This window comes from Tachysurus fulvidraco, chromosome 22 (genome assembly GCF_022655615.1).
Source record: "Tachysurus fulvidraco isolate hzauxx_2018 chromosome 22, HZAU_PFXX_2.0, whole genome shotgun sequence".
Lineage (NCBI taxonomy): Eukaryota > Metazoa > Chordata > Actinopteri > Siluriformes > Bagridae > Tachysurus > Tachysurus fulvidraco.
Genome location: NC_062539.1, coordinates 18,459,911 through 18,478,469, shown reverse-complemented (window position 1 = coordinate 18,478,469; position 18,559 = coordinate 18,459,911). Strand labels below are relative to the sequence as shown.

General features: G+C 41.7%; 1 protein-coding gene across 1 annotated transcript in view; it reads right to left on the bottom strand.

Annotated features, from left to right (window-relative positions):
• Nucleotides 1–2,368: 2,368 nt before the first annotated feature.
• The window catches only part of dscamb (Down syndrome cell adhesion molecule b), a 113,818-nt gene continuing 97,627 nt past the window's right edge, over nucleotides 2,369–18,559 (bottom strand). Inside the window, exons 14-33 of the mRNA XM_027163526.2 lie at nucleotides 18,536–18,559; nucleotides 18,226–18,393; nucleotides 16,618–16,688; nucleotides 15,716–15,956; nucleotides 15,388–15,534; nucleotides 13,861–14,016; nucleotides 13,265–13,398; nucleotides 12,766–12,919; nucleotides 12,381–12,498; nucleotides 12,115–12,278; nucleotides 10,955–11,053; nucleotides 10,546–10,734; nucleotides 9,687–9,977; nucleotides 8,517–8,693; nucleotides 8,394–8,424; nucleotides 8,191–8,306; nucleotides 6,886–7,035; nucleotides 5,596–5,793; nucleotides 4,901–5,203; nucleotides 2,369–2,905 (exon numbers count right to left, since the gene is read on the bottom strand). The exon at nucleotides 18,536–18,559 is cut by the window's right edge and continues 105 nt beyond it. Of these exons, the coding sequence (XP_027019327.2) occupies nucleotides 2,532–2,905; nucleotides 4,901–5,203; nucleotides 5,596–5,793; nucleotides 6,886–7,035; nucleotides 8,191–8,306; nucleotides 8,394–8,424; nucleotides 8,517–8,693; nucleotides 9,687–9,977; nucleotides 10,546–10,734; nucleotides 10,955–11,053; nucleotides 12,115–12,278; nucleotides 12,381–12,498; nucleotides 12,766–12,919; nucleotides 13,265–13,398; nucleotides 13,861–14,016; nucleotides 15,388–15,534; nucleotides 15,716–15,956; nucleotides 16,618–16,688; nucleotides 18,226–18,393; nucleotides 18,536–18,559 (3,305 nt within the window). The 3' untranslated portion in view covers nucleotides 2,369–2,531. The remainder of the gene's footprint in view (nucleotides 2,906–4,900; nucleotides 5,204–5,595; nucleotides 5,794–6,885; nucleotides 7,036–8,190; nucleotides 8,307–8,393; nucleotides 8,425–8,516; nucleotides 8,694–9,686; nucleotides 9,978–10,545; nucleotides 10,735–10,954; nucleotides 11,054–12,114; nucleotides 12,279–12,380; nucleotides 12,499–12,765; nucleotides 12,920–13,264; nucleotides 13,399–13,860; nucleotides 14,017–15,387; nucleotides 15,535–15,715; nucleotides 15,957–16,617; nucleotides 16,689–18,225; nucleotides 18,394–18,535) is intronic.

Sequence of the window (18,559 nt, the reverse complement as noted above, 5' to 3'; positions counted from 1 at the left end):
ATCGATCATGTTATTCTTATTTATTTGTCATGCATTACTCCATACATTCCTATCAGTTAGTACTTTAAGACGTTCAGGAAGTAAGAAATGATTATTAATAAATTGACTTCATATTGCTTTTTTAATTTGTGTACTCTTAATGTTAGAGGTGTAATGATACTGCATATCATATCGTCTTCACTTCATATGGCTGCATATCGAACAATACATGGTCACTTATATAAATAGAAAATATCACTTATATTATGGGATGTGTAATAAACCTTTCATTTTAATCACACCCACATTCAGGCTACAGGGATCAGTTCCTCCAGGAGTTTACAGTTTGATCGCAGAAATGAACGATTATTTAAAATGACGAAGATTTTGTCCTTGTTGTGTGACGGTGACAGAACACACCCTCGGCCAAAGTGCCCTAAGATTCATGTCTCTAACATGAGAACAGATATTACATGTGTCGTACAGGTCGGAGATTAAAAGAGGAACGCTGGACTTGTAATTTTGCCGATTCAATTAGTTTTATGGCGAAAGAAATACAGCAAAATCAAGCAAGAATTCTGTTGGATACAATAAGAGAAAAACTTCAGTGAAATCCCAGAGACTGGATATTAATGAGCTAATACAGAATAGCTCGAGAAATGCTGCTCCTTTCGATCTTTAGTGTCTGGTGTGTTTCAGTGTTCTGTTCAGTTCAGTGGTGGAAAAAAAGTGTTCAACATTCGTAATAACACAAAACATCTCGTCAGTGATTAGGACTCGAAACACAACCAGCGTTTGGTCACTGATTTTGTTTAGGAAGCTCTGCTGGCATTGAGGAGGTCAGAGCTGGAGAACACAGAGATCGTGTGTCGGGCTACAGAGAACTACATGTGACAACGATGAGAATTAAAAATAAATAAATAAAGAGCCCTGTGTCTCATCACACCTCGTTAAAGTCAGTGACAAGTGAAGCTGAGAGCTGATGTTTAATTATCCACCTTCAATTCTCTTATATTCGAATCTGCAGCTTTAGTTTGCTTTTCTGCTCCGACTTCATCACACAAACATAACGATTACGTTTCAGTTCTTCTTCTTTTGGCATAAATCATTTTTAGTCAATTGAAAATAAAAACCTAAGGCACATATCCAGGAAATTCAGCTTATTGAGACACCGCTGTGTCTCATGGTGTCATATTAAATTAGAATTTTGTGCATCATTACACCCCTAATGTCCATCTACTGAGTCAGGATTCATAATGAACCCGTTTCACCTTTTGTTGCCCTGCTGGTGTTGCAGCCTGAATCTTACCACCTTCACGAACACGATGGAGAGAAATAAAAGACAAGTGAACCCAATGTTGATGCCTAATCAAACCAGATGTGTGCAAACATGACTAAGGACTTTATTTACCAAACCATTTTCCCTGGATTATCCACAAATAAAAGTGATCTCTTTATATTTATATGAACATTATTATAGAATTCCTTAGTATGACAAATTAAAAGGTCTTTTTGATTTTTTTTTTTTTTTGAGTCGACACTTTATGCAGCGTTTCAGGTCCCCATGCAGTCCTCGGAAAGCTCGAAGATCGGACGAGGTCAGAGAAAGTGGACACACGTCCTCCGTCCTTAGCTCTCTCGCTGTAATCGCTCAGTTTCCTCTGTAATCTCTGAACATGATGCCATGAGAAAAAGCTAATCAGTCATTGATTACATCCCAACATTAAAAAAAAAAAACAAAGAACAAAATGAATGAATAAAGAAAGGAACACTTTTTTTTTCAGCGAGTGTTCCGCTCCCTTCTGACTACCCTTTTTATTTTTTTATATTTTTCATCTATTTTATATAATAATAATAATAATAATAATAATAATAATAATAATAATAATGACTATAGAATTATCCTTGATAGAAATTCAAAAGTACCTCTGTCAATTTAAATAAATAATTTTGGCAATCTTCATAATGGTGTTATTTTTTAAAATAATGATAGATTCCAAAATGCAAGCTAAAGCAAAAGATGAGAAAGAAAAGAAGCTGAGTGCAAAAAGGGAAAAAAAAGCGTGTATCAGGGGATTGATACGTAACGAAAAGAAAAGAAAATGCAAAGAACATCAATTTAGCCTTTTTAGAATTCTGAATTATGTATATACAGGGCTCATCGATGTCTCGGAAAAGTGCTCCTCTTTGCAGCAGAGCTTTTTTATGTTTGTGTGCTTGTGTGTGAGTGTCAATGTGTGTGTAAGTGTGTGTGAGTTAGTGTGTGTGTGTGTGTGAGCGCGTGTCTGAGTGCGTGTGTGTGAGTGCATGTGTGTCAGTGCGTGTGTGAGTGTGTGTGTGTGAGTGCGTGTGTGTGAGTGCGTGTGTGTGTGAGTGTGTGTGAGTATGTGTGTGCGCGTGTGTGTATGTGAGTATGTGTGTGCGTGTGTGTGTATGTGAGTATGTGTGTGAGCATGAGCATGTGTGTGTGCGTGCGTGAGTGTGTGTATGTGTGTGTGTGTGTGTGTGTGTGTAGTTCTGTGCCCAGTGGTCCATATTTTTATAGTCCTGTGTTATACCAGTGTGTAGGACTTTGCGTATGGGTTGTTGCTCTGTTTCAGGTGTCCTCTAGAGTCTAACAGTGATTCCTGGGAGCTGCTGAGTTTGGCAGCCTGTGCGAGGTCCCCTGGCTCGCGGTGGGGCAGTGTGGAGGCTGAGCCTGGCTGCCACTGCTGCACCGCTTCCCTGCTGGGTGGGCCGGAGGAGGCAGGTGCAGTGGAAGGCGTCTCGGAGGGTGTTGGGGCTAACACGGCCGGCCACTTTGCTGTGCGACTTCTCTGCGGCTCCAGACACGTCTGACCCGTGGCTTCCCGGCCGGAATGAGCCGCTCCACGATTCAACAGGAAGTCCATGCGCAGGTAAGGGGGCAGGTGAACCAGTTCACCCCCTGGACAGAGGATTCAGGGTTATTTCAGTGGAAACACCAGATTTCTTTTAAAATCTGTTTGTGTTTAAAATTCATTCATTACTTTAGTATAAGTTTTTGAAAGCAACTGAATATTCATGTCGACAATGTCACGGCTCCACAGTTTAAAATGAAAAGGATAAAAACTGGTTGACTTTCTGAAGTAAAAAGCAATCTTATTTTATATTCAGCTTATTTAAGGCCAAACCGGGTTTATATTAAATGTAGTTAAGTTCTAACATAATACAATAACAGTGTAGTCACTTTGTAAGCCATAAAACACAACAGGTCTCGTTGTAAGTAATAATTAGTGATGTCTGGTGTGATGAGTCCCACTGAGACACAGAGTCTCTCTCACAAAGCTGAGTATTGTCCAATAACAGCATGTCCTTCATCTGCTACCTGTTACAGCACACAGATTGTAAAGGATTATTTACTTTTGTTCTCTTTTCTTTCTGTTTTAAAGTTAAAACAAAAGGAACCAGAAGCAGAACTCTGTCCTGAAGATCTTCTCATGGAGGAAAAGTTACTGATCGTTCCAAGCTGAAATAATGTCCATTGGAAATTGGCCTTAATAAAACTTCATATCAACAATCTCTATATAATCTCTATATAATCTCTATATATCAGCAATGTTTATTATATATTAGAGCAGAGGTCTCAAGCATTAATGGTTCTCAGCCCTGATTTAATCCTGGTCCTTTAGGTGCTGATGATAGCAAGAGTATTTAGTTCTGCTTTCAGGAAGTGAGGGAGCGGCGACGTTTTGTCACACCAGTCAGTCATATAAAGGTTGGCCGCTCGTTCCATCTCACAGTCAATGAGTCCATTGTGACAGTAAACTGCCATTTTGTACTAGCAGACAAAAAGCTTTTGCAGTAATGAGCACCACTGGCCTCTATTCACCCTCAGCACACGGTGCACAGTGACGCATTTCACAATGAAGACTAAACTGAGACGGATAACAGAAGAATCCGACACCCGGGCCACCGTGCTCCATGTCACTGCTATAGACACCAATGGACACAGATAGTAGTGTGTGTGTGTGTGTGTGTGTGTGTGTGTGTGTGTGTGTGTGTGTGTGTGTGTTTGTGTCAACACAGGGCGCCAACAACAGAGCAATCAATACACCCAGCCATGAGGGTAGGCAAAGACTGACAGGGTTCAGTGAGGCAATGTTCAGTGAGGACACAAACACAGAGCGACAGACCGACCTGCTTCATGTTAAATCACTTCATTAATCCATAAAAATATTCCATCCAGAAATGATCGAAATGAGAGACTGAAACGATTCAGGTACTTCAGTCTCTTTATAATTTGTGAGTTTAACATCCTGGAGGAAGGAGATAAATAATTTGTTGTGCATTCAAACCACAGAAGTGGTACTAAATTAAACAGACCCTGAATTAAGTGAGTCTGTACAGCGCCACATGTTACCTGATATTCAGCTGAGAGACCGAGGAAACATAATCTAGAAGGTTAGTGCATCTTACGTTAACATGGCCTGGCATGGATAAAAAGAAGAAATGTGTGTTAAGTGCCACAACCTGAGCTATTTACAGGTCTAGAAAGAATAGTGTGGTTTTACTATTCTCTCTAAATGTAGACCTAACAGTACAGTACTGTATGTCCCACAGGTCACAGGAACAAATATCAGCGATTCTGGCTCTGACAGTTAATTAACCGTCACTTGAGTTCATAACTGTTCTCATGTAGCCGTGTGTGGTATTGTGTCTTTAATCCCATTTAGAGTTTAATCTAATGAACTTATTCCCAAAATAAACTACTACAATGTAATACACTGCAAGCCTGACCAGGCTGTTACTAAGGATGAGTGAATGAACAATGTACTGCATCATGCAGGTCCTTCTTTGTCCTGTGAGCATCATATCTGCTTGTTCAAGCCTGCATGATTTTACAGAACAGAAACATCATTATGAAGAACACATGACATATCTCTGAAGTTTTCAAACTCACCAGGTCTGTGTGCTTTGGGCACGGCCATGTTCATGACCCGGCTGGCATCCTGTGGTTTTGGTGGAGAGGCGGTGAAGCGGCAGATGCCCGACTCAGAGGGCGTGCTGGATGTCATACTGTCTGTGTAGTCATTGGTGCCAGCTGTCATCTGCTCGGAGGACGTGTCAGAGATGAAGCACTCTGTGATGGTGAACTTGGCATGGCGCAGCTGCTCTTCCATCTTGGCATGCTCGTATGCTCGGGCGAGTTCCTCGTACGTAGAGGATGCACTCTCTGTGGACACCATGCTGCTTCGAGCACGGTCTGTATGGGAATTGGCACACACACACACACACACACACACACACACATTTAATAAGACTCTTTCTCAGTCTTCACACTTGGCAGTACTGAGGTCTAACATGGTTGATGAAGAACATAAACTTGAGCATTTTCTAATGTCAAATCTTTCCAGTGGTGTCCAACATCTAAAGTACTTCAGTAGCTGAGCATTGCTTTATCAGTTCCCATGTACAGGGTGAAGTACACACACATGTTCTAGCTAAAGTTATGCTAACATTCTCAGTTCAGAGATCTGTTAAAGAGAGCAGTGAAAACGCTAAATTGTAATGTTCGATATGAGGAAAAATATAAGACGCAGGAATGTTTGTGTAAAACATGTTGAGTCTGCTTTAGTATCATAGCTTTAGTGTTACCTGTGTCCTGAGAGGGACTGACACTGTAGCTGTCACTTTCCTTGTCCACTGAGCCTGTGGCACGTGGAGTCGGCAGCCTCCAGTCTGTAGTGAGTGTGTGTGAGGACATGGGCTGATGAGGTCTGTTTAACGTCCACTGGCTGGCGTAGCGGCTCCGTGTCGCAGGACCGGCTTTAGCTGTGCGACGGGCAGTGGGATCTACGTGACACCAACATGACTGACTAACATCTCATTTTAAATTGACTTCATAACCCCCTGCCTTAAAGTATTTAGCTAATCTGCTATCGCTATTAGAACAAATTACATCTGCAGAAATATCACTTGTGTGGACTCATAAAGCTTCCACTGGAGCTGTACGTCTAAGGTCTACTGTGAGCTTGTGGGATTTGTCGAGTGTGTGTGTGTGTGTGTGTGTGTGTGTGTGTGTGTGTGTAAGTGTGTGTGTGTGTGTGTGTGTGTGTGTGAGTGTGTGTCTGTGTGTGTGAGTGTGTGTGTGTGAGTGTGTGTGTGTGTGTGTGTGTGTGTGTGTGTGTGTGTGTGTGTGTGTGTGTGTGTGTGTGTGTGTGTGTGTGAGTGTGTGTGTGTGAGTGTGAGTGTGTGTGTGTGTGTGTGTGAGTGTGTGTGTGTGTGAGTGTGTGTGTGTGTGTGAGTGTGTGTGTGTGAGTGTGAGTGTGTGTGTGTGTGTGTGAGTGTGTGTGTGTGTGAGTGTGTGTGTGTGTGTGTGTGTCAGGTACATTGTGACCTCACCCCTTCTGATTAGTTCAACTCCACTGGATGTCTATGGTGCTCTTTCTAATGAGCCATAACATTTCCCTTACTGTGTAAAAGGAAACCACCATCACACTGTAACACTGACACACAATACAATACCAGCTGGACCCTAACACACTGTAACACTGACACACAATACAATACCAGCTGGACCCTAACACACTGTAACACTGACACACAATACAATACCAGCTGGACCCTAACACACTGTAACACTGACACACAATACAATACCAGCTGGACCCTAACACACTGTAACACTGACACACAATACAATACCAGCTGGACCCTAACACACTGTAACACTGACACACAATACAATACCAGCTGGACCCTAACACACTGTAACACTGACACACAATACAATACCAGCTGGACCCTAACACACTGTTAACCCTTATGTCCTCTTTTTATATATTTTCCATATCTATATGGAAATTGTTGTGTGTTATTTCCCTTTGCTTCTAAAATCTCTAATACATCTCTGTCTTATCCCTTCAGTAACGCATCATTACTCACTTGTACCAGGTCGAGCGTCTGAGACGTCCACGAGTGGGCCGGTTGTCTGGGACAGTGACTGATAGTGAACTGTGTGTGTGACGGTGGAAGATTTCTGCTTAGACGTCTCCCCAAAATCGTTATCTGTCAACAGCACTGTAGATCGGTCATCTGAGAGAGAGAGAGAGAGAGAGAGAGAGAGAGTGAGAGAGAGAGAGAGACATGGACAGGCTCTTACATACCTTCGTTAGATTAATCACACATTTCTGCTGCCTTTCACAGGATCAGTACATATAGGCGAAGCAGGAAATAACTACAGTGACCTTGTTCTACTGTCATCATATAAAATTAATAAAATGTGATTTTTAAATATCTCTGTTGCTGAATTTCATTTTTGTTCATTTTTATCTCAGTATTATGTCTGTCAGTTGTAATGTAACATGGTTCTTGACTTGCAGTGACAGAGATTAAAATAATTTTTCATCAAACCGTATGAAATATGCTTTTACTCTAATCCTAGTGTTTGGCCTCATAACTAATGATTAACTCTTAGAAAAGGAAGAAACTTTATTTTTTTTATCACAGGTCCCTTAAATCACACTGAAACACCACAGGATGGTGGTGATGGGCCTTGAACCCCAATGTTCTGGTCACGTGGACACCCTTACACACTTGGAGTGATCCTATTACTATAATAATCCTATTTCAGAAAGATTACTATGGGGTTTTTCACACCTTTGCAGCTATAACAGCCACCACGTTTCTGGGAAGACTTTCACGTAGATGTTTAAATGCCTGGAGATTTTTACTTATTCAGTTACAAAAATGTTAGTGAGCTTGAGTACTGATGTGGAGCACGGAGACCTGACACGCAAATGGTGCGCAAGGTGATCAGAAATATGTTCAATGGGCTTAAGACCATCGCTCTGTGCAGGCCACTTGGGTGCTTCCAAACCATCCTTGGCAGACCGTGTGTGTGTGTGTGTGTGTGTGTGTGTGTGTGTGTGTGTGTGTGTGTGTGTGTGTGTGTGTGTGTGTGTGTGTGTGTGTGTGTGTGTGTGTGTGTGTGTGTGTGTGTGTGTGTGTGTGTGTGTGTGTGCATGCTGGGAAGCCACAGCGTCTTCACACGAGCCTCTACATAAATGGGGAAGACACATTACATGGCATTAATATAGCTGTGGCAGTGAAGGCAGTGTGAGTGCAGATCATGGAGCAGTGAGATGATGGTGTGTTTTTAATTAGTTTGATTATTCTGATTCAGTTATCATTTTAAAGGTTTGCAGAATCTACTCAACTCTTTGAAGCTCTTGTAAATAATAATCTTACCTATCGTCTCCATTGTGTCTCGCTCCTCAATGAGCAGTTGAGCTCGTGGGATATCGATGTGCATACGGAGGGTTTGCTGTTGCTTGTTTGCGGCGTCCGGAGTTCGTGTGTTTTTACTAAAAAGACATTCAGACGTGATATCTAACAGGTCTCACGACAAGTTAGGAATACAAGATTCATCTCATGGATTAAGGATTGTTTACCTCATAAGCATTTCAGCTAAGCTTTTTGCATCTGTGAATAAAAGAGAAGAAAATAAACTCCAAACGAAGTTACGATTAACCAATACTTTGTTTTTATGCTTTGAGCTTTGCATGTTCACACACCCCGTAATCTCTTGAGCCTCTGTTCCCTTCTTCTCCTCCTCATAACAAGTAGCACAATGAAAACTGTCGCAATGGCCACCAGGATGCAGATAATGGTCACCATCATCTTCAGGCCCTCGGTGCCTTGCCGGTTCTCCTGGCTGGGGTCCACAATCTTCAGCAGTGGAGCTATAGTACCTGGAGATATGTAAGTGAATTTGGGTTATTTGGGATTTTTTAGTATCATGGTGTTTACTCAACCGTCTTAATTTGTGCCCACTTTTCTCCCTAATATTGTTACATGCCATTTACCCTCCAGGCAGTCGGCTGTCTTCTGTATGACTGCGACCCGCTGGGCCCGACGTTGTGCACTATCCATATACAGTATGTGAGACCATGTATGAGGACGAGGGCAGAAAACACTTTCTTCTTAATGAGTTACACAAAACTTTCTGCCCTCGTCCTCATACATGGTCTTACAGATATGACTGGTGTCTCTGCTGCTGGGACGATGATGTCCCTCTCTTATGTAACCATGACCAATTCAGCAAAGCCTTAGAGATGCTGATTTGACAGGTTTTAGATGACATAAGTGTGTCTATAATTTCAATTTAATTATACATGGAGACAAATGACTCTGACGGTTAATTAAACATCTAACAAAAAATACAAAACTCAAATTTATTGTATTGTGTCATTATTGTGAGTCAAACTCAAAAGCTTACATGTAGAAATAAGGAATATTTTACTCATGGCCCAAATCTGTGTTAACTGTTAAAGTGTAATGACAATGAGGACTGTTTGTCATGTCATGAAGTACTGATTAAAGTCATGTGACCCTACAAACACTCCTGTAATGCTGCTAAGGCCATTTCTATCACCATTAACTATGTTCTAGAAACCGAAAGCCCAGAATCCAGACAGATGTCACCTTCATTCTTAGTTCACTGCTTAGGAATTAATATCCAATTCACCAAGACCACCTGTTGTGATGTTATAAACACTACAGAGATTAATAATGTCCAATATATATAATCTTTATCTAATTTATTAGGATTATAAGTAATGTTAATAAGAATTTACTTTTCACAGAGGTGTTAATGAATGGTTCGATAAATTAGCTTCATTTTATTGATATTAAAGCAGAAACTGTCCCACGCTCATTGTTACGTGTTCATTGCTAACACTTACTGCCATCCATGTTCAGTGTTGCAAACAGCACCCTCTTCTCAGCTGTACCTGCACTGTTGCCCACCCTCATCTGTAGCTCGTACCACGTGCCCTCCTGCAGGTCATACAGCACGTGGCTCTTAGGTAAAGATGTGCGCTGCATTGTGGTCCATGGTGTAGTGTCCACTGGTCGGTACTCCAGAGTGAAGGAGCTGATCGGACAGCCGCCGTTATTCCAGCCAATCAGATTAAGCTCCACGCGTGTTGAATTGATGCTAGAGAAAAGCTCATGGTCTTTGGCAAACTGTGGTTCTGAGGAGAGAGATAGCATAGAAAGGTAAATATATATATAAATAAATATATATATTTAAACACTGGTATGTATGTAAAAAACAGCTAAAGGTGCTCTAGGAGTTTTAGGTTCATGAAATCTGCATCAAAATAATCAAAAGCAGGTAAAAATGTTTAATATACTTGTGTTTTAGTTTTAATAAACTACTAACTTATTATCTGTTAACTGTTGGGTTATGGGAGCTTCAGGACCCCCAGATATGGGATGGGATTCTTATGATGTCCACATCATATCAACACTGTGTGCTTTGTTACTGCTCATTATAGACCAAGAACAAGCCCAAACTGTGTGTGTGTGTGTGTGTGTGTGTGTGTGTGTGTGATCATTATGATAGTCTATATAACTTTGTGCTAATATTGGTTCAGACCCCTTGATGGCCACCTTTCCATGTCCCCTGTCCACAGTTCCACCGTTGATGCTCTTGGTCCTAACCCGAGCAGGTACTACAAATCATTGAGCTGTAACATTTTGTACTAATCTGAAGGGCCCACAATGTCCCCTGAGCCCTTCCTGGGTGACTTCTCTTACCTTTGCCATGGGTTTTGGCCTCAATGATTTCACTGATGCGACCTGGACCCACGGCATTCTGTGCAGTCAGAGTGAACTTGTACCAGGTGCCACACTTCATATTCTCTAGGCGGTATGATCGCTCACTGGGGCTGATGGGAAAGCTGCCCCATTCCTCACTGTTATCCTCTGAGTACTGCAGAATGTAACCTTACAGAGAGAACGCAGACAGAATAAGGTCAAAGCTTTCGTTATGACAGAAAGAACTTTGTAGTGTAATAAATTTGATAGAAATTGGAAATGATCAAATCGAATTGACCGTCTTCGTAAATCTTTAGTTAATCACTTTGATTTAAATCTTACATGTTAATGGGTCAAGCAGTTGTGGTATAAAGGTCAGTAGTGACAGCAGGAAGTGCAGGAGTCTCACCTCTGATCGAGCTTCCTCCGTTATCTCCAGGAATCCAGGACAGAGTGATGGATGTGGTGGTGGTTTTAGTTACAGTTAGACGTGGCTGATCCGGTGGTACTACAAGTACAACATCATGTATTATCTTTCAGATTTTGGTTTAATAAGCAACACCAACACCATCACCACCAACACCATCACCACCACCACCACCACCACCACCACCACCACCACCAACAACAACAACAACAACAACAACAACAACAACAATAATAATAATAATAATCAGGGTTGATATTCAGATCACAGACCGAAGAAAAATGAAGCTTTATTCTATATATTGTAATTGGAGTAGCTTTGATTGGAACTGCATTAAAGATAGATAACAACATTAATTAATAAATAAATAAACAATCTGTATATTGTACTGAATAAGAGGTAGGCAAAGTAATAACCAGCTGTGTGGATGTGACCTACAGGATGTGACCTACAGGATGTGACCTACAGGATGTGACCTACAGGATGTGACCTACAGGATGTGACCTACAGGATGTGTGGATGTGACCTACAGGATGTGACCTACAGGATGTGACCTACAGGATGTGACCTACAGGATGTGACCTACAGGATGTGACCTACAGGATGTGACCTACAGGATGTGTGGATGTGACCTACAGGATGTGACCTACAGGATGTGACCTACAGGATGTGACCTACAGGATGTGACCTACAGGATGTGTGGATGTGACCTACAGGATGTGACCTACAGGATGTGACCAACAGGATGTGACTTACAGGATGTGACCTACAGGATGTGACCTACAGGATGTGAACTACAGGATGTGACCTACAGGATGTGACCTACAGGATGTGACCTACAGGATGTGAACTACAGGATGTGACCTACAGGATGTGACTTACATGATGTGTGGATGTGACCTACAGGATGTGACCTACAGGATGTGACCTACAGGATGTGACCTACAGGATGTGACCTACAGGATGTGACCTACAGGATGTGACCTACAGGATGTGACCTACAGGATGTGACCTATAGGATCCTCCTGCAGTCACAACAACCTGTCTGAGGATCTCCAACATATGGGGGTTTAGTGATGCAAATAAAATCCAGATTGTTCGATATTTGTTCACTGTACTATAGAGCCGGTTCCCAGACCCACCTTGAACCTGTAGATTTAGCATGATTTCATCCGAACCCCAGTTATTGCTGACAATGCAGCTGTAGTACCCAGAATCCTCAGCTTTCACCGTGCGGATCACAAAGCTGCCATTGCCATGGACACTGCGCCGGCCATCCACAGAGACAGGAGCCGGTGTCCCGTTGCTGAAGAGGAAATCAGCAGGAACTTCAGTGCCTCCAGCACATAAACTGGAACTGATGGTGTCAGCGTGTTCAGAACAAATGTTAATCTCAAAATAAACTCACTTTCCCTTCAGCCACTTGATGGTCGGAGGAGGATCTCCAACGGCTCTGCAGGGCAGGACAATGTCCTTCATCCACGGTGTGGTCACTGTACCACTGAACGTCAGAATACGAGCAGGAGCTAAAAGAGAAACATGACATTAAGCCACAGTCACTTCTTACTGTTATAACCACTGTTTATAATCTCATTTCTGTTTAAAACCTTCTCAAGGATTTTTCCCTAAAACAAACTTTCATAGTTATTAATAAATCACAACTTACTTGAAAATGTAAAAGTATTGCTAACACACAAAATGTATTATTTACATTTATTATTACTGACTGACTTATTACACAAAATGTAATGATTAACGATGGTTTAATTTAAAAGTCCTACATTCCTCTGTACCTTTAGCTTGTGGCTCCACACTGATGATCTCACTCGCATTCCCCCGACCGGCGGCCGTCACGGCCACCACCCATATACTGTACTGCCAGTTCTGGTTCAGGTTGGTCACACGACGAAAATACACATCGGGCGCAGCCTCGAATTCACTGATTACCTTCAGTGTGGAGGATCAGAAGCAGCACACAGACACAGAAAAGGTTTGATTACATACTCCATCTCCCAGGGTCGTCTTACAAGTCCAGTGCTGTTAGGGTCACTCTATATTACACGCATTGGTCAATAGAGGGGGAAAAGGGCAAATCTGACAACCAAAGGATATGGAAGAGTGACATGTGGTCCACGTGGTACATGTGGTATTACTCTGTTTCTGCACTGAGGCTGGACGTGTTGTTCATGTGGAATTTAACTTAAATGTTTGATGAATAACAGACGGACTTTAATGTCTGTTATGTCTCTAATGTTCGGTCTAATGTTACAGTGTCGAGGTCTGGCTGCGTACCGTGGGATAAGGGTTGGAGCAGAAGACTGTGTACTTCCGGATGATTCCGTTGAGCTTCAGGGGAGGAAGCCATGAGACGAACACCACCGAGGCAGACGCAGCGGCAGCTTTCACTCCAGCTGGTGGACCTGGAACTGTGTGGAGACAAAAAACATTTTGGCTTAAAACCTCTTTTCACATTGTGAACTGAACTGAACTACCGTCAGGTCTACAGTTATAAAAAAGATCCTTGTGACCAATCAGAATCACTGTGTTTATACAATACCATTGGGACAAAATATCACAGTAACTTGTGTGTGTGTGTGTGTGTGTGTGTGTGTGTGTACTGAGGTTGTGCTAGAAAGACTATAGAACCAGGAGGACCATGTACCCAGTGGGTTATATATTGTACCCTGAAGGTGGCGCTGTGTATCAGGATGATAAAGCACCAACACACACAGCAAGACTGGTGACAGAACCATTTGGTAGCTGAACATCTCTCATGACCTGCACAGTCACCAGATCATGTTTTCCTCCACAAACATCATTGACTGAGAGGAATGGCTTCATCCCTCCAGGAACTGTTTGTGTTTGAGTCTAAAATAAAGATGTCTCACCGTCCTCTTTGGTCCTCGTGTAGATTTGCTCACTGCGAACTCCGTCCCCAGCCCGGGTGAAGGCCAGCACTTGGATGCTGTAGTTGGTGTATTTCTCCAAGCCTTCCAGCTCTAGAGAGGGTTTAGTTGTAGTGATGTTTTTGATCTCACCCAGCTCTAAGACAAGGCAGAAATAAACACACACTCCAATGGCCATTGTTACAAACACAAGCATGTAGTAATATCAATATTAATAATCTGCCCTGCACGCTGGAGCGACTTTAGTACAGTCTACACTGTATGTGACATTCAGATGGATTCGAGTACGTTCACAGCAAAATACTACAATAAATAATTATATAGTTTTGTTTTGTTTTCCAACAGTGTCATAAATCACAGACGTATTTCCTGTAAATGTTAACCCTGTTTAACATGGGAACGTTGTCAGGTTGTGTGTTTACATCGTGTCATAACTCGGCTTTACTGCGACGAGCCGCTTCTCTGCTCACAGATTAAAGGTGAAAGTCTGAAGCAGGTTTATTATCTAAGTGCCTCAGTGACTTTTCCCTCTAACTGAATGTTTATACTCTTTATACAACACGCCACCAAATGGTCTCCTGCAGCTTTGCACAATGCCCTGAGTCTTCTGCATGAGTCCAACAGCACCCCCTTGAGATGAACACCAGTAATGAAGCAGATGAAATGGTAAATTATTTATAATAAATTAACAATTATTTCCATGTGTTTTATTTCCTTGTTATAATAAAGGACAATTAATTGCATCATATGATTGTCCTTTATTATACATTCTCTTTTCTCTCTACTGAGATTATTTAGTGAGATTCTGTAGAGTCTTCAGTGGAGATCATCACACTATTTAGCCTGAAACCACATCTGAGTTCTACTCACATTTGGAACTCTTTATATTTTTTTAATAACTCAAAACTGGAGTGTCAATGTGAACGGGCGATTTATAAAGACAGACGTTTATACAGAAAACATCATGGAGGATTAGAGTCAACTTTCAACGTATAAACATAACAGCTTCTATAAGATACATCAAGCTTCTGGGACCATCGCAGAGCCGCCACTGACCGGGTGTTTCTTCTCAGCTCAGCAGTGATATGGACGTGGAATCTCCTGGTATGAGTGTGTTTTTTAAGCTTTCATTAACATCTTATTGAGAAAATTGAGTGTTAACCACAATCTCTACTCAACATCCCCAGTCCTGCTGTCGGAAACTGACAATAATCAAATCCTACAGGACAATTTTGCAAATTTTCTATAGGATGTCTGAGACGTTGCTGGGTTTAAATCTAGATCACTAATTAATCTGAATCATGTTTGTTTTGTGGACTCTGTGACAGTCCCGTCCCACAGGTCAGGGGTTTGACGGCCTACAAAACACTCAGGAATATTTTTACTGATCAAAAGTCTATATGCAAATGCATGTGTGAGTGTTTTAGTGGTTTGTTTGTACAGATGTCCTGAGGTGATAAAGTGTGTGTCCTGTATTAATGATCATGACTACAGGACGGACTTCCTCACCTCCGTCTGGTAAGTTGGCCCAGTAAATGACTCGGTAGCCCAGCAGCATGCCATTCAGTGCTTCCTTTGGGAGAGGAGCCCAGGATAGAGAGATGGTCTCTGGGGTTGTAGCTGTGGTCACGACGTTTTCAGGCGGTCGGCTTGGAACTATGAGAGAGAACGTTAGAAATAAATCTGCATTAGCAAAAGTTTACATACATGTAACTGTGTGAACCTTAGTTGTATTATAGCCATTATTGTATTATAGCCATTAGATTCCTACAGAATAACAGGAGATAATAACACTAATGAATCTGATCTACAGACTGTGTCCTGTGTCCAGACTGACCATCTTCCAGTGTGGTGATGATGGCTTCCTCAGACGTCGGCCCCATGCCTGCACGGTTGGCGGCCTGCACGCGCACCTCGTACTGCGTGTACTTCTTCAGGTTGTCCAGCGTGATGGTCTCGATGTCGCCTGCTGTGTCCAGATTGATGGTGTTGTACTGAGGGCTTCCTCCCGTGCCGTATTCCCTATAGCACACCTGGTAGCTGCGGATCAAACCGTTCTGAAGGTGTTTGTGAGGAGCCTGAGCGTCAGGACAGGACATACAAAAGGTTTCAATGAAAATGGACATTTTGTCTAAATTATGGCTTTAAATCAACATCTCTTAAAATAATAAATATAATAAATAAAGTTGTTTGGTGTTAATTATACAGCACATAATACTAATGAAGTGTTAATCATTTATTAAAATGTACAAGACTTTCTGCTATTTAATTTAATAAACAACATTGTTCTAAAAGATTCTGCTTTAAGACGATGTGTTATTTCTCAAATATTCTACAAGCGTAATGATTCACTAAAACAGAGAACTGCACAATGGCAATTAAAAACAGAATGTCGTAAATTAAATTCAAATTATTTAAAAAAAATAAAATAAAATAAAATAATAAAAAATAAAATAAAATAATTCTCTTTCTAATCTCTGGAAAATTGTCCGTAGTGTGTGTGTGTGTGTGAGTGAATGAGAGTGTGTGTGTGCCCTGTGATGGGTTGGCACTCCGTCCAGGGTGTATCCTGCCTCGATGCCAGATGACGCCTGAGATAGACACAGGCTCCCCGTGACCCGAGGTAGTTTGGATAAGCGGTAGAAGATGAATGAATGAATGAATGAATGAATTTGCTTTCTAACGCCTGCCAGTCCGAGAGAAACAAATCTGTTACTGTTACAAGAGGAGAGCTTTTACCTTCCATGTGACTTTAATGCTTTGGGATGATATCGCTTCAAGCTGAACTTCCTGTGGAGAACCGTCTGGAGCTGCAGAAAGCAAGGAGCAGAGACATCACATTACATCTCGTGTCACACAGATGACGATCCCTTTTAATCCCTTATGATTTCTTCATCATGTCGTCTCAAGCAGTTACAGTCACCTCTTGCTCAATAGAGATAAATTAAAAATGTATCATTATATCCTGATTTTATATATTTCTATAAAGCTGATTTTGGACAATATCCATTGCTAAGTGTGTTAATAACAAACAGTTTGCTAGGAAATATTAACCGCTATATATAAAAGCTTCCACTAGATGGCGACATCTTTACATCTTCAGAAAATTGATAACTAAAAGCAACACATACAGAAAACACACACACACACACACACACACACACACACACACACACACACACACACACACACACACACACACACACAGAGAGAGAGAGAGAGAGAGAGAGAACACACACTAAGCTAAATTTAATAATAAAAATGTAATAATACACGGTTATATAATAAGGCTATATAATAAATCCCAAAAGTTCTTAAACGTTTTTTTTTTCCAGTTTCACATTTAATAAAATATATTGAAATTAAACAGCTGTTACATTTTTATGACATGATAATTATATAATAGTAAATGTGTGGTATAAAACCCTAAAATTACACATTACCTGCTCTCTGAAACATTATTTAAGGATTAATCATTCGTTAATCGTCTCGTTATATGTTATAATAGATCTGTAAAATATGTTAGAGACAATTATAATGTGGGAAACTCTTAATGACTCATAACCTCATACTGTGAAACAGGTTCAAACCTTTTATTATTATTATTATTATTATTATTATTATTATTATTATTATTTAGATTTCATTGTATTTCTCTGTAATGCTTTTAAAGTCCTTTTTACTGAAACAAAGTAAGTATAAGATTAATGGCTGGTCTCGGCTTGATTAGTTTTGTAGTGTGATAAAGCATAAGGACAGGACTCTATAGGAAGAGTAGGACACTGGGAGGGAGAGTAGGACACTGGGAGGGAGAGTAGGACACTGGGAGGAAGAGTAGGACACTGGGAGGAAGAGTAGGACACGGAGGGAGAGTAGGACACTGGGAGGAAGAGTAGGACACGGAGGGAGAGTAGGACACTGGGAGGAAGAGTAGGACACGGAGGGAGAGTAGGACACTGGGAGGAAGAGTAGGACACTGGGAGGGAGAGTAGGACACTGGGAGGAAGAGTAGGACACTGGGAGGAAGAGTAGGACACTGGGAGGAAGAGTAGGACACGGAGGGAGAGTAGGACACTGGGAGGAAGAGTAGGACACGGAGGGAGAGTAGGACACGGAGGGAGAGTAGGACACTGGGAGGAAGAGTAGGTCACGGAGGGAGAGTAGGACACTGGGAGGGAGAGTAGGACACTGGGAGGAAGAGTAGGACACTGGGAGGGAGAGTAGGACACTGGGAGGAAGAGTAGGACACTGGGAGGAAGAGTAGGACACTGGGAGGAAGAGTAGGACACTGGGAGGAAGAGTAGGACATAGTGTAGGTGAACATTCTTGATAAAAGACTCCACTCACGTGCTTCATCTGTAGTGATGGTGAGCTCGTTACTGGGCCGACTCTCTCCAATCTGGTTCTTAGCAAACATGCGGATGTTATATGTGGAGGCAGGATGCAGCTCGATGATGGTGGCCTGGTTCAGCTGTGGTGAGACGTCTTTGGTGGTTTGGGACAAAGCCCATGAGGCTGTAGGGGAAAAAGTGCACAGTTTTACCACAAAGTGTTCACGACACAATGATCTCCTTATGCACAGTAACAATCATGTTACAAAGGTAATAATAATAATAATAATAATAATGTGTATATTTAGATGTTCTATGTTCTTCACCTGATTTGTTCTTGTAGTTGATGT